Below are 13,968 nucleotides of genomic sequence, written 5' to 3'. Positions count from 1 at the left end.
CTTCCCAGGTTTGGAGAAGAACACAGACATCCTAGTACAGGAAGCTCATAGAACTCCTAGTAAATATGACCAGAAGAGATCCTCATCACAACACGTTGTAATAAAACTCACCACAGTGAAATACAAAGAAAAGATCCTAAAATGTGCAAGAGAGAAACGTCAGATTACTCTCAGAGGATCTCCAATTAGACTCACAGCAGACTTCTCATCAGAAACCCTACAGGATAGCAGGGAATGGCAAGATATAGCGCAACTACTAAGAGAGGAAAACTGCCAGCCCATAATATTATATCCTGCAAAGCTCACATTTGTGAATGAAGGTGAAATAAAGACCTTTCATAGCAAACAGAAATTGAAAGAAATTGTCATCACTCGTCCAGCCCTGCAAAAGATGTTTAAGATGTGATACACACAGAAACACAGAAACAGCCATCAATATGAAAGAAGGTAAAGGAAGAAAACCTCACAGTAAAAGATCATAGGACGTTCAAAGCACATATTAGAAAATATCTTTGGCAAATGGCAGGGCAAAGTTACTACTTATCAGTAGTCACATTGAACGTTAATGGCCTCAACTGTCAAGTTAAAAGACAGACTGACTGAGTGGATTAAGGAACCAAACCCATCTATTTGCTGCTTAAAAGAAACACATCTTTCCAACAAAGATGCATGCAGACTGAAAGTGGAAGGTTTGAAAAAGTTATTCCATGCTAACAGAAATGAAAAAAGAGCTGGTGTAGCCATTGTAATATCAGATAAAATAAACTTTAACAAAAAACTGTTAAGAGAGACAAAGAGGGGCTTTATATAATGAGAAGGGATCAATTCAACAGGAAGATGTAACTATTATAAATATGTATGCACCTTATTATGGGGCACTGGTTTATTTAAAAAATTTTTATGGGACTTAAAGGGAGACATAGACCCCAATACAATAGTACAGAGGACTTCAATACTCCACTCTCAGAAACAGACAGATAAACTGTACAGAAGATCAAAAAGGAAACAGCATATTTAATTGGCACTATAGCCCAAATGGATCTAACAGATATCTACAGAACTTTTCATCCTACAGTTCCAGAATACACATTTTTCTCAGCAGTGCATGGAACCTACTCTAGGACTGACCACATACTAGGCCATAAAGCAAGTCTCAGCAAATTCAAAAGAATTAGAATCATACCATGCAGCTTCTCAGACCATAAAGGAATGAGGTTGGAAATTAGCAACTCAGGAATCCCTAGAGCATATGCAAAAACATGGAGAATGAACAACACGCTCCTGAATGAACAATGGGTCATAGAATAAATCAAAAGAGAAATCAGAAAAAAAATCAGAAAAAAAATCAGAAAAGAAAAACCATACGATTATCTCAAAAGATGCAGAGTAAGCATTTGATAAATACAATACACTTTCATAATGAAAACTCCAAGAAAACTGGTCATATAAGGAAAATTCCTCAATACAATCAAAGCAATTTATGAAAAACCCATGGCCAGCATCCTATTGAATGGGGAAAAGTTGAAAGCATTTCCACTGAGATCTGGCACCAGACAGTGATGCCCACTCTCACCACTGCTATTCAATATAGTTTGAAAGTTTTATCCAGAGCCATTAGGCAAGAAAAAGAAATTAAAGGGATACAAATTGGGAAGGAAGAAGTCAAACGATCCCTCTTGGCAGATGATATGGTTCTTTATTAAGGGGATCCAAAGAACTCTACTGAGAGACTATTGGAACTCATAGAAGAGTTTGGCAAAGTAGCATGATATAAAATCAATGCACAAAAATCAACACCCTTTGTATACACAGGCAATGCCAGGGCTGAGAATGAACTGGTAAGATCAATCCCATTCAAAATAGCCACCAAAACAATCAAATACCTTGGAATAAACTTAACCAAGGACATTAAAGATCTCTACGATGAGGATTACAAAACCTTAAAGAAAGGGATAGAAGAGGATACCAAAAAATGGAAAAATCTTCCATGCTCATGGATTGGAAGAATATCATCAAAATGTCCATACTTCCAAAAGCAATTTATAGATTCAATGCAATACCAATCAAAATACTGAAGCCATTCTTCTCAGATTTGGAAAAATTATGCTGAAATTCATATGGAGAGACAGGAGACCTCAAATAGCTAAAGCAATCTTGTACAACAACACAAAGCCGGAGACATCACAATACCAGATTTCAGGACCCGTCTTAATTATTACAAAAGTGGAAAATGTGTTTTTCTCAAAGCTTTTCCAACAGCTCCTCAGTCTAGTTTGCCTTCACTTTGAAAAGATACTTTTTCTAGGGTATACATGAGCATTTCATTGACTTTGCCATCAAACATAATTTTTGCAAAGAATTTAACTGTACCCAGCTTTTATCAGGAGAGCAAGAAGTCATCACATTGATGACTTCCTCCCTGAATGAGACTATTTGACCTGCCTTTGAAGAACATACAATGCTAATGCCTTTTAGTCCTTCCTGGGTTTTGGTGCAATGCATGCCTCCTTTCAAAAATTATTTGTCATGGATGCTACAAATCAGCCCAGCTTATATGGCCCCCCTTCCAATGAAAAGTGCTAAAATCAGTCAAATTGAATTCTGTAGGCACTCTCATTAATGCTCTCAGTGACTTCTTCACTTGTGGAGCTCATACGCCTTCTAAATTCTTTGGATCAGTTATGATATCCATTACTTCTCAAGGGCTGTGATGCAAGGAATAGCCTCTCTTGGAACCTTGCTATGTGCCAGTAAAATTAAATTAGATGGCTATTAACTGTGCTATACTGGAAAAACAGTCACCCACACACCTTGAGCCTGTGATTCTCCAAACCTTGTTGTCTAGTAGGACTTTGGCCATGGATATAGAACAGTAAAACATGAGAATGGCTACTATGGCCTCCTTAATATATGATGGACCCAAACTTGACATACTGCATTTGGCAAAGGGGATGGCTTCCAATGTCTACTGTCTACATCGAGATGCCAGGGTACTGCAGGAGGTCACTATTCTAACAATAAAATAGAAAAACCATTTAAGTTCAGCTGGACACCATTCTGCTGACTGTTGATCTCATTACTGTTAATCGGAATGCCTTCACTTGTGACAAAGCAGAGACCCAAAGTAGTCACAGCCATTATCTGCTAACAAAAGCTTAAACCAAGAGTTATGGATTAATATCTATTATAACACAATTTCTCAGAACCCATCTAGTCCACGTGTTGAGAGTTGGAAGCTGTTATACTTGGCCCATCCATAAATAGGATGTTAATTGTGTCAGATGGGTTCTATATCTTTGTACTGCAAGGAATATGTCATAGATATTGATGTTTCAAACTTATCCAGCTCCCTGCTAATGTGTCTGGGAAAACAGCAAAGGCTTGCCCATATGCCTAGGCCCCTGAACCCATGTGATATCTGGAAGAAGCTCCTATCTTACGAGATCAGCCTGGTCTAGCCCCAGTCATTGTAGCCATTCTGGAGGAGAACAAAGCAGAGAGATTAGTCTCTCCCTTTCTCACTCTAACACTACCTTTCAAATATATAAATAAATCTTTTAAAATGTAATCATTTCAATAGATTCCTCAGTGCTCAGTCATGATGACTTTTACTGTCTTAAGGACATTTTCATTTCTTTTTTTATTTATTTTATTTTTTTAACTTTTATTTAATGAATATAAATTTCCAAAGGATTACAATGGCTTCCCCCCATATCTTCCCTCCCACCCACAACCCTCCCATCCCCCGCTCCCTCTCCCCTTCCATTCACATCAAGATTCATTTTCGATTCTCTTTATATACAGAAGATCAGTTTAGCATATATTAAGTAAATATTTCAACAGTTTGCACCCAAATGGAAACACAAAGTGAAAAATACTGTTTGAGTACTCGTTATAGCAATAAATCACAATGTACAACACATTAAGGACAGAGATCCTACATGAGGAGTAAGTGCACAGTGACTCCTGTTGTGAACTTAACAATTTGACACTCTTGTTTATGGCATCAGTAATCACCCTAGGCTCTTGTCATGAGTTGCCAAGGCTATGGAAGCCTTTTGTGTTCACTGACTCTGATCATATTTAGACAAGATCATAGTCAAAGTGGAAGTTCTCTCCTCCCTTCAGAGAAAGGTACCTCCTTCTTTCATGACCTGTTCTTTCAACTGGCATCTCACTTGTGGAGATCTTTCTTTTTTTTTTTTTTGACAGACTGTCTTGGCTTCCCATGCCTGAAATACTCTCACAGGCTTTTCAGCCATATCTGAATGCCTTAAGGGCTGATTCTGAGGCCAGAGTGCTGTTTAGGGCATCCGCCATTCTATGAGTCTGCTGTGTATCCCACTTCCCATGTTGGAATATTCTCACCTTTTTAATTCTATCTACTAGTACAGACCTTTGACTCTTAATCCTATCATTAGTCATAAAAATTCTGCTCTAAGCAAGACACACATAAAGCCAAGCTCATCCCTTTCTCAACAAAAATTTAATGCTAACTGCATATTTAGGAGTGTTCTATTGCATTGAATTACAGTACTTTTCTATATCTTATTTTTTCACATTTTATTTATTTGAGAGGTCAAATTATAGACAGTGAGAGGAAGAGACAGAGATAAAAGTCTTCCATCTGCTGGTTCACTCCCCAAATGGCTCTCACAGATGGAGCTGCACTGGTCTGAAACCAGGAGCCAGGAGCTTCTTCTTTGTCCCCTCTTGGTTAAAGGGGCCTAAGTACTTGAGCCATCTTTTCCCAGTCCATAGCTGAGAGCTTGATCAGAAGAGGAGCAGCTGGGGCTAGAACTGGTGCCCATATGGGGTGCCAGTGCCACAGTACCATCCCCTCTACATCTTATAAACACATCTTATCTGTAAGAAGAAAACTGAAAAGTGAGTCAAGTATATCACAAATTATGTTAGAAATTATCTCTAATTTAAAAAAAAGGAAAACCCTAAAATAGAAATGGTTCATTTTGGCAATCTGCACAAATGACCTGTGTCCTATTACTTTATTCATTGGAGTACTTTTCAAGATTTTCTGGCCTTCCTGCCTTCCCTTGTTCCTCATACCCTTTCAATATCACTGCCTCTCTGTCCCTGCAGTTCTCTCCCTTTGAAACCAGTCTTGTAGACTGTCAATCATTATTGCAAAATGTTTTGTAGGAAGGGCCTGAATGGCCTTCTAATATCCCTTAAATATATATTTCCATAAAACAGGCAATAGAGGGGCTGGTACTGTGTCCTGGAAGGAAAAGCTGCTGCCTGCATTGCTGGCATCCCTTATGGGTGCTGCTTTGAGTCTCAGCTGCTCCATTTCTGATCCAGCTCTCTTCTAAGGTCTGGGGAAGCAGTAGAAGATGACCCAATTCCGTGGGCCCCTGAACCCATGTGGGATAACTGGAAGAGGCTCCCAGTTCTTGGCTTCAGTTTGGGGTAGCTCCAGCCATTGCAGCCATCTGGGGAGTAAACCAGAAGATGGAAGACCTTTCTCCCTCTCTCTCTGCCTCTGCATCTCTCTAACTCCAAGAAAATAAAACAAAATAAATAATAATAATAATAAATAAAAATAATTTTAAAAACAGACAGTAGAGCATAGTGGGAAAGCCATTGCCTGTGATGCTGGTATTCCATATTGTGCATGAGTTCATGTCCCAGTTGCTCTATTTCTGATCCAGCTCCTTCATGTGCCTAGGAAAACTGCAAAGGATGGTGCTTGTGCTCCTACTCCCACATGGGAAATGTGGAAGAAGATACTGGCTCCTGACTTTAATCCAGCTCCAACCCCAGCTGTTGTGGCCATTAGGGGTGTGAAATAGTGGATAAATGATTTACATCTCTCTCTCTCTCTCTCTCTCTCTCTCTCTCTCTTTGTAACCCTGCCTTTCAAATAAATAAATATTTTTAATTTTTTAAAAAGTTTAACAAATGGCACTAAATATTCTGACTCATCTTGACATGTAACAGGAGCCAAGAAAGTTGCTGCTGACTTTATGTAGTGTCTCCTCAATCCATTCTATAAGAAAAAAATATTTATTTATTTTGCTATCCAAGCATTCAAATCCAAAAGAAATAATACTACCCAGTACAGCTCTGTTTAAGGCTGCTCCTGCACTGAGGAAAAGTAAAGGAGCAAGGGGCCCAAACCCTGTGTGGCAGGGTGACAGTCCCTTCCCCACTTTGCATCTGAGTTTCTGATTAGAGAGGGAGACAAAGGCAACTCCAGATACTGCAGTGGTACACAAACAGCCTCAATCACAGACACGCCTTGTGTGTGTGTGCAACAGAAGGAGAGCACAGAGCACTATGTAAGGGAGGAATACATTGAACACAAAAGGAAAAGGTGTGAATGGACATAGCTAAGAATTTCCCCACTCTGCTGATCATGATCTCAAAGATGTCCAGGCCAGAATTCCATTTCACTTTGGAAAACCCACTCCATAAATTTTTTTCCACCTAGGAGTATTCTTCTGTGAGGAATCTGTCTTCCTGTGAGAGATGGCACCACCACAAACTGAAAACCAGTCAAAAAGCAGAGTTATGGCTTTAATTCTCAGAGGTGAGTGGACAACCACATCTATGAATTCTGCCTTAAAAAAATAAGCTTCCTTCTGCTCTAGAAATCTGATACAGATTTGGGCTAAAATGAGAAACACAGAGACCAGTTGAGTCTGTTAGGTGAGAAGGAAGGAAGCTTGATTTCCAGTTGTTACTTTGTAGCATGTTAGTTTTGAGAGGATTTCATATTCCACTTCCATTTGAAGAAATGGAAAGGTAGAATCAGTGCCAGCCTAACACATGGCAGCTTTAGCCACTGCTGACATCACAGCTTGCTACCCAAAAGGGACAGCCAAAATAAACTCAACAAATGAGAACCAAAATAAAACAGAACAGTCTAACATAATACCAACATTTGTTCAGCAGATATTACCAAGATCTTGACATACAAGTCATCAGAAGGATAAAGGGTGGGGCTGGCTTTGTGGCACAGTGGATTAAGCCACCACCAAATAAAATAATATGTGTGTCCACCCTTTAAAAAAGATTGATTTATTTGAAAGTCAGAGTTGTGGGAGCTGGTGCTGTGGCACAGCTGGTTGAGGTCCTGGCTGGCATCCCATATGGTCACCGGTTTGGGTCTTGGCTGCTCCACTTACAATCCAGTTGCCTGCTAATGTGCTTGGGAAAGTGGCACAGCATGTCCCAAGTCCTTGGCCCCCTATATCCACATGGGAGATCCAGAAGAAGCTACTGGCTCCTGGCTTCAGATTAGCTCAGATCTGGCCACTGAGGCCATTTGGGGAGTGAACCAGCAGAATGAAGACCTCTCTATCTGTCTCTATCTCTATCAGTAACTCTGTCAAATAAATAAAATCAATCTTAAAAATAGTCAGAGTTATGGAGAGGAGGGAGAGTCAGATGGGATGCCATTGTGGATTAGCAGGTAAAGCTGCTGCCTGCAATGCTGGCATCCCATATAGGCAGCAGTTCGTGTCCTGGCTGCTCCACTTCTGATCCACTTCTCTGCTAGTGGCCCTGGAAAAGTAGAAGATGGTCCAATACCTGGGTTCTTGACACCCAAGTGGGAGACCTGAATGAAGCTCTTGGCACCTGGCTTGGGCCTGGCCCAGTTCTGGCCATTGCAGCCATCTAGGAAGTAGACCAGCAGATGGAAAATCTCTTTCTCATTCTCTCTCTTTCTCTATCTTTGCCTTGCAAATAAATGCTAAAAGAGAGAGAGAGATCTTCCATCTTAGATGGCTGCCATGGCCAGGGCTGAACCACACAGAAACCAGGAGCCAGGCACTTCATCTGGGTCTCTCACATGGCTTACAATGGCCCAAACACTTAAGTCATCCTTTGCTGCTTTTCTCAGGCCATCAGAAGGGAGCTAGGTTAGAAGTGGAGCAACTGGGACATGAACTGCTGCTCATCTGGGAAGCTGGCATTGCAGATGGTGGCTTTCCCCATTGTGCCACAATGTCAGCCTCATGAGTGCCAGTTTGAGTCACAGCTGTTCCACTTCTGGTCCAGCTCCCTGCTAATGCAACTGGGGAAGCAGAAACAGATGGCACAAGTACTTGGGTCCTTGCACCAACATGCAACACTTGGTTGGACTTCCAGGCTGGGCCAGCATTATTCATTTCAGTCTCTTGAATGAACCAGTAGATGCAAGATCCCCATCCTTCTGTCTCTGCCTCTTTCTCTGTAACTCTGCCTTTAAACTAAAATTTTTAAATCTTAATAAAATAAAGGGAAAGGGTGAAAGAGTAGCCATAGTAAAGTAATAGAGCAAAGCTACAGTTGTGCTGTCCCTCAGCAGCCTTCTGCCTTAAGTGGGATGTCTCCAGCTTACAGACACTGACATAAAAGACACATTCACAAGACATTTGAAAACAACAGATGAGAGTTAACAAAGCATATTTGTTTTATGATAACTTTCATTCAATAGGTACACTGGGTTTAGATATAAGCCTTTTGTGCATCCAAGTTAACCCAGGGTCTAAATCAAAGAGACATACTGAGGAAAATGTGCTGCCAGGGGAGAGAGCTGCATTGTCTCATTGCTCTTGTAGCATCATAAAGAGAATGAAAAGAGCTACTCATGTGCATGGTTATAAGGAGGACAGAAGCACAAGCATTTCAGAAGGGGGGAGCAAATTTCAAATATAGTTATTTTAAGAAAATGAAATGAAGTCAATTTCAGAAAATAATGTGGAGTAGAAAAACACCATCAGTTCATCAATTCTCACAGGGATCCAGGAAAACTGCCCTGCCTATCCATAGACCAAATGTTTCAAAACCCATTTTCTGATTAAATTCAGAAGATTACAGGAATCAGCACTCTGGGTGTTCAAATGCCAAATTAAGTTTTAGTTTCCACTATGGGCAGATGTAGCCCAATCACTCAGAACATGAGAAAAACTTTTCCATATGAAGGAACATGAAATATTCAGGCACACAGAATAACTGTGCTTAGTGCTCAAAGTGAACCCCAGGATAAGCACCCAGAAAACCTGTTAGGTCTTGGGTCCAGTGCAGTGGTGCAGCATGTAAAATTTTATTTGTTTATTTAAAAGGCAGAATTACAGAGAGGCAGAGGCACAGAGAGTGGTCTTCCATGCACTGATTCATTCTGAAAATGGCTGCAATAGCCAGAGCTGGATCTATCTGAAGCCAGGAGCCAGAATTTTCTGTCAGATATCCCATGCAGGTGCAGAACCCAAGAACTTGAGCCATCTTCCACTGCTTTTCCAGGCCACAGCAGAAAGCTGGATCTCAAAAAAGCACCCATATGGGATGCCAGCACTATAGGTGGCAGCCTCACCTGCCATGCCACAGTGCCAGCCCTCAAAATAAACCTATTTTAAAAAGCATTTTAAATGAGGGATGGGAGAGAGTTTGTTTCTCCAAAGCAAGGATAACAAGATAATACCACACAGAAGAAGCTCCTGGCTCCTGGTTTTGGATCGGCACAGCTCCGACCACTGTAGCCAATTGGGGAGTGAACCAGCAGATGGAAGACTTCTCTCTCTCTACCTCTCCTTCTCTCTGTGTGTAACTCTGACTTTCAAGTAAAATAAATAAATCTTTAGAAAATAACTACTAGTACTCATTAACTCCAAAAGTATAGAAATTTAATGAAACTCAAAATATAACCAAAATAATCTACTACAAATTATAATCTTTGAGTCATATTAGAAAAAAATTAACCCCTCCCACACTTTGAAAAAATGCACATGGGGCTGGTGTTGTAGGTTAAGCAGACCCTGGCAGTGCCAGCACCCCACATGGGCACTAGTTCAAGACCTGGCTGCTCCATTTCCAATATAGCTCCCTACTAATTCACCTAGGAAAGCAGAGGGTGATGGCCCAAGTGTTTGGGCCCCTGAAATCAAGTGTGAGAACCAGAAGAAGCTCCTAGCTCCTGGGTTCACCTGGCCCAGCCCAAGTCATTGTGGCCATCTGAGGAGTGAACCAACAGATGGAAGACCTCTCTTTCAATCTCTCTGTAAATCTGCCTTTCAAGTAAATAAAATGAATCTAAAAAAATACACTGTACACAATGTAGTATTTTGGTTATTCCCTCATACAAAGAAAGCTCGGATAAACTGTAGATGAATTCTCCTGGTTTGATGCAATTCAGAAGGATGATTGCCTTCTGCCACCCTGTGGTAGACATCAATGAAAGTTATTAATGGGAAGATGAATGGGCCAGTGCCATAGCTCCCTAGGCTAATCCTCCACCTGCAGCACTGGTACTCTGGGTTCTAATCCCAGTTGGGCCACCAGTCCTGTCCTAGTTGCTCCTCTTCCAGTCCAGCTCTCTGCTGTAGCCCAGGAAGGCAATGGAGGATGGCCCAAGTGCTTGGGCCCTGCACCCCATGGGAGACCAGGAGGAAGCACCTGGCTCCTGGCTTCAGATCAGTGCAGCACTCCAGCTGTGGCGACCATGTGAGGGGTGAACCAATGGAAGGAAGACCTTTCTGTCTCTCTCTCTCGCTGTCTAACTCTGCCTGTCAAAAAAAATGGGAAGATGAATGGATACCATCAGACTGCTTCCTCACATGGCACATTTTCTTAAAGACATCACTACTACATTAACAGATGTCTCTCATGTGAAACATATCTCTCCTAAAAATTTTAAAAACTTGCCAGAAACTTAGAGCAGAGCAGGGAATGATGTGCTAAGAACAGTCAGTTAGCCTGAGTAGTCTAGGAATCCTGTTCTTGGCTGTTTTCAAGTTTGTATTAATGTACACACAACATAGTTGCTGAGAAAGTGTCTTACAGTTGTTTCCTGGGTGTGAAGCAACTCTTTTCAGCAGAAATACATGACTGCTTGTCCACTCACAAGCACTGTGATAGGGAGTACATGGGGGAAAAGGTCAAAACACACTAGGTTAGACAAGAAGAATGCTGTTACCCTAACAACCTCTATCCAGGATTCCCTTTCTATTTATACTTCCTATTTTTTACTATGCTAAATGAGTTTCACAGATTATTAATCTTGTGACAACAGGACTCTAACAGAATCTATGAATCACTCAGTTAATCAAGTGAAAACTTCATTATACTGAAAGTCTATAGCAATAGTTTTTAGGGCCACATCTCTCTTTTTGTAAAGATGATTTATTTATTTATTTGAGAGGTAGAATTACAGATAGTGAGACAGATAGACAGAGAGAAAGGTCTTCCTTCTGCTAGTTCACTCCCCAGTTGGCTAAAATGGCCAGAAGAACTGCACTGATCTAAAGCCAGGAGCCAGGAGCTTCTTCTGTGTCTCCCACATGGGTGCAGAGGCCAAAGCCCTTGGGCCATCTTATACTGCCTTCCCAGGCCACAGCAGAGAGCTGGATCAGAGGAGGAGCAGCTGGTACTTGACCAGTGCCCATATAGGATGCTGGTACCACAGGCAGAGGATTAACCTGCTGAATCACAGTGCCAGCCCAAAGCCACATCTTTTACTGTACTGTGTGTGCATCTCTTGGGGGGAAGGGGCATATTTTCTCTTTTCTTCTTTACTCCTCCTCACATTAACACCTTGTACAAAGGCTTACACAGACCACAGTCATTATGAAAATCTATCACTAATATCCTCCCATGTTGAAAATGTCATGGGGTTAAACACAGAACCCAGAATAAGAAAAGTAATTGGAAGCTGGGGTTCTGGCTGAGCGGGTAAAACCATAAGGGTGCTAGTTCGAGACCTGGCTGCTCCAATCTGATCCAGCTCTCTCCTATGGCCTGGGAAAACAGTGGAAGATGACCCAAGTGCTTGGTCCCCTGCATCTGTGTAGAAGACCTGGAAGAAGTTCCTGGCTCCTGACTTCAGATCCATGCAGTTCTGGCCATTGTGAAGATCTGGGGAGTGAACAAGCAGATGGGAGACCTCTCTCTCTCTCTCTCTGTGCCTTTCCTTTCTGTAACTCTGCCTTTCAAATAAATAAATGTTTTCTTTTTAAAAAGTAATTGGCCCTCTTAATTAAAACTGTATGGACTGTAAGATAACCAGCTTGGTGGAGCATTGAGTGACTGTAAAGAACCAGAAGAGAAAAATTGCACTTTTCTGTATTTATGTTTTCATAGCTCTCCACTTTATGAAAATCCATATTAAAGTAGCTCATTATTAACACACATGGTAGACTTGCATTAATTTCAGTTCACGCCAGTGCTGCGGCTCAATAGGTTAATCCTCCACCTAGCGGCACTGCACTGGTACACCAGATTCTGTCCCAGTTGCCCGTCTTCCAGGCCAGCTAACTGCTGTGGCCAGGGAGTGCAGTGGAAGATGGCCCAAGTGCTTGGGCCCTGCACCCCATGGGAGACAAGGATAAGCACCTGGCTCCTGCCTTTGGATCAGCACGGTGCACTGGCCTCAGCACGCCAGCCACGGCGGCCATTGGAGGGTGAACCAATGGAAAAGAAAGACATTTCTCTCTGTCTCTCTCTCTCTCTCTCTCTCATTGTCCACTCTGCCTGCAAAAAAAAAAAAAGTTCACTTCTCACTTTGCAAAGAGATTAGCAGCAGGTAGTAATAGTTGACATCCCGAATAACATAAGAAAGAAGGGGTGAAGACAGAAATTGAATAGCAGGAAAATAAATCAGCTGTGTTTCCATGGCCTCAAGCTCCAGATTGAAAAAGGGTCTGTTAATTAAACACACAGGAGAGATCAATGCACAAAGCTACTGCACAAGCTTCACATTGCCGCTGGGAAATACATCCAAACACAAGGTGCCCCAGCTGTCAGATGTGTCCACGGGGTCCAGCATGGGGGCCATGAGCCAGATCCTACTCTGATCTTCTATCTCCACCTCTCTGCTGCCTCAGGCTCCCAGCTGAAGGCCACCAAGCCCGCCCAGCTGGAACTACCATGGGATATAACAGGAGGCCCAGCCAGAAAACATTCTTTGACCCACCCAAAGTGAGAACTGGGCTTATTTAAATATAGGGAATGGGACCCCTTCCTTCACCTTACTCTCAACTGCCCTCCTTGTGCCGTTACTCGTCCTGTGTACTTTAAGGAGAATTTGAGTGAGGCAACCTGTGGGACTGGCCGAGCATTGGGAGACTGGGAAGCGGCGGTGGGAGACACAACACCTGGGCCCCAGCCTTGACTCTGCCGGAGAAGCTCCCAGAATCACTGAGAAGCTAGTGATCAATGTCTGGGAGCCGTCATCCACCATCACACCCACCCCTCTCCCACACATGCATAGATGCCCCTTCCTATTCTCCATACTTGCCATGTAAAACCTTAGGAGCACGTCCCCTTTCTTCAGGACACCTGGAGGGCAAAGTGGAGAGTGTGGGACAGGAGAAGTCACTGGAATTTGGGACCCACGGGTGGCAGATGCAGAAGCACAGAAGCAGCCGGTGGTAGGTCTGGGGTGTGTGCTCCCCAAATGCCTGCAATTGCACTTGCAGAGCAAGACGCCCCAGTGAATGTGGGAGAAAGAGCAAAGCAGCCTCTCAGGGAACACTCTGATCAGTAAATGAACTTCATCTGTTCCCAACCCTGAGCCACAGGGAAAGGCATGTGCATGCGCACGTTCTCCCACATTCACGCGCACAGGCATTCAGAGAGGAAAACGTTAGAGCACCGGGTGACTCTGGGAAATGGAGTCCAGGCCAGGGCATTCCTAGATAGACTTACTGGCCCTCTCCTAGGGCTTCAGTGTGGGGTAGGTGGAGACAGGCTGGGAACCAGAGGGCATTTGCTTTTGTTTACATCCCTCCTTCCCTTCCTTCCCACCCCAAATCTCAAGGGTCAGGTGCTGTTCTTCCTTTCTTGAACAAAATCTTAAGAACTGACAGCCACTGCAGCTGAGTCCCAAATGCCAGTTCCCTCACACACGCTGTTTCCCTCAGAAAAATCCCCCTGCTGCTTTATTCCTGGGCAGCTTCTCTCAAGTAATAAATGGCAATTATTTCAATGTAACTCTTAGCACAGGTGTAGACGGCATAGTTTAAC

General features: G+C 42.6%; 1 protein-coding gene across 1 annotated transcript in view; it reads right to left on the bottom strand.

Annotated features, from left to right (window-relative positions):
• Positions 1–13,679, bottom strand: part of LOC149121624 (uncharacterized) — a 30,132-nt gene extending 16,453 nt beyond the window's left edge. The window contains exon 1 of the mRNA XM_089316572.1: positions 13,241–13,679. Coding sequence (XP_089172698.1) covers positions 13,241–13,573 — 333 coding nt within the window. The 5' untranslated portion in view covers positions 13,574–13,679. The remainder of the gene's footprint in view (positions 1–13,240) is intronic.
• Between the last annotated feature and the right edge of the window lie 289 nt (positions 13,680–13,968).

Source organism: Oryctolagus cuniculus, chromosome 16, assembly GCF_051225735.1.
Source record: "Oryctolagus cuniculus isolate XC-2025 breed Fujian yellow rabbit chromosome 16, ASM5122573v1, whole genome shotgun sequence".
NCBI lineage: Eukaryota > Metazoa > Chordata > Mammalia > Lagomorpha > Leporidae > Oryctolagus > Oryctolagus cuniculus.
Note: the sequence above shows the minus strand (reverse complement) of the source record. Positions and strands in the feature narration are given on the sequence as shown.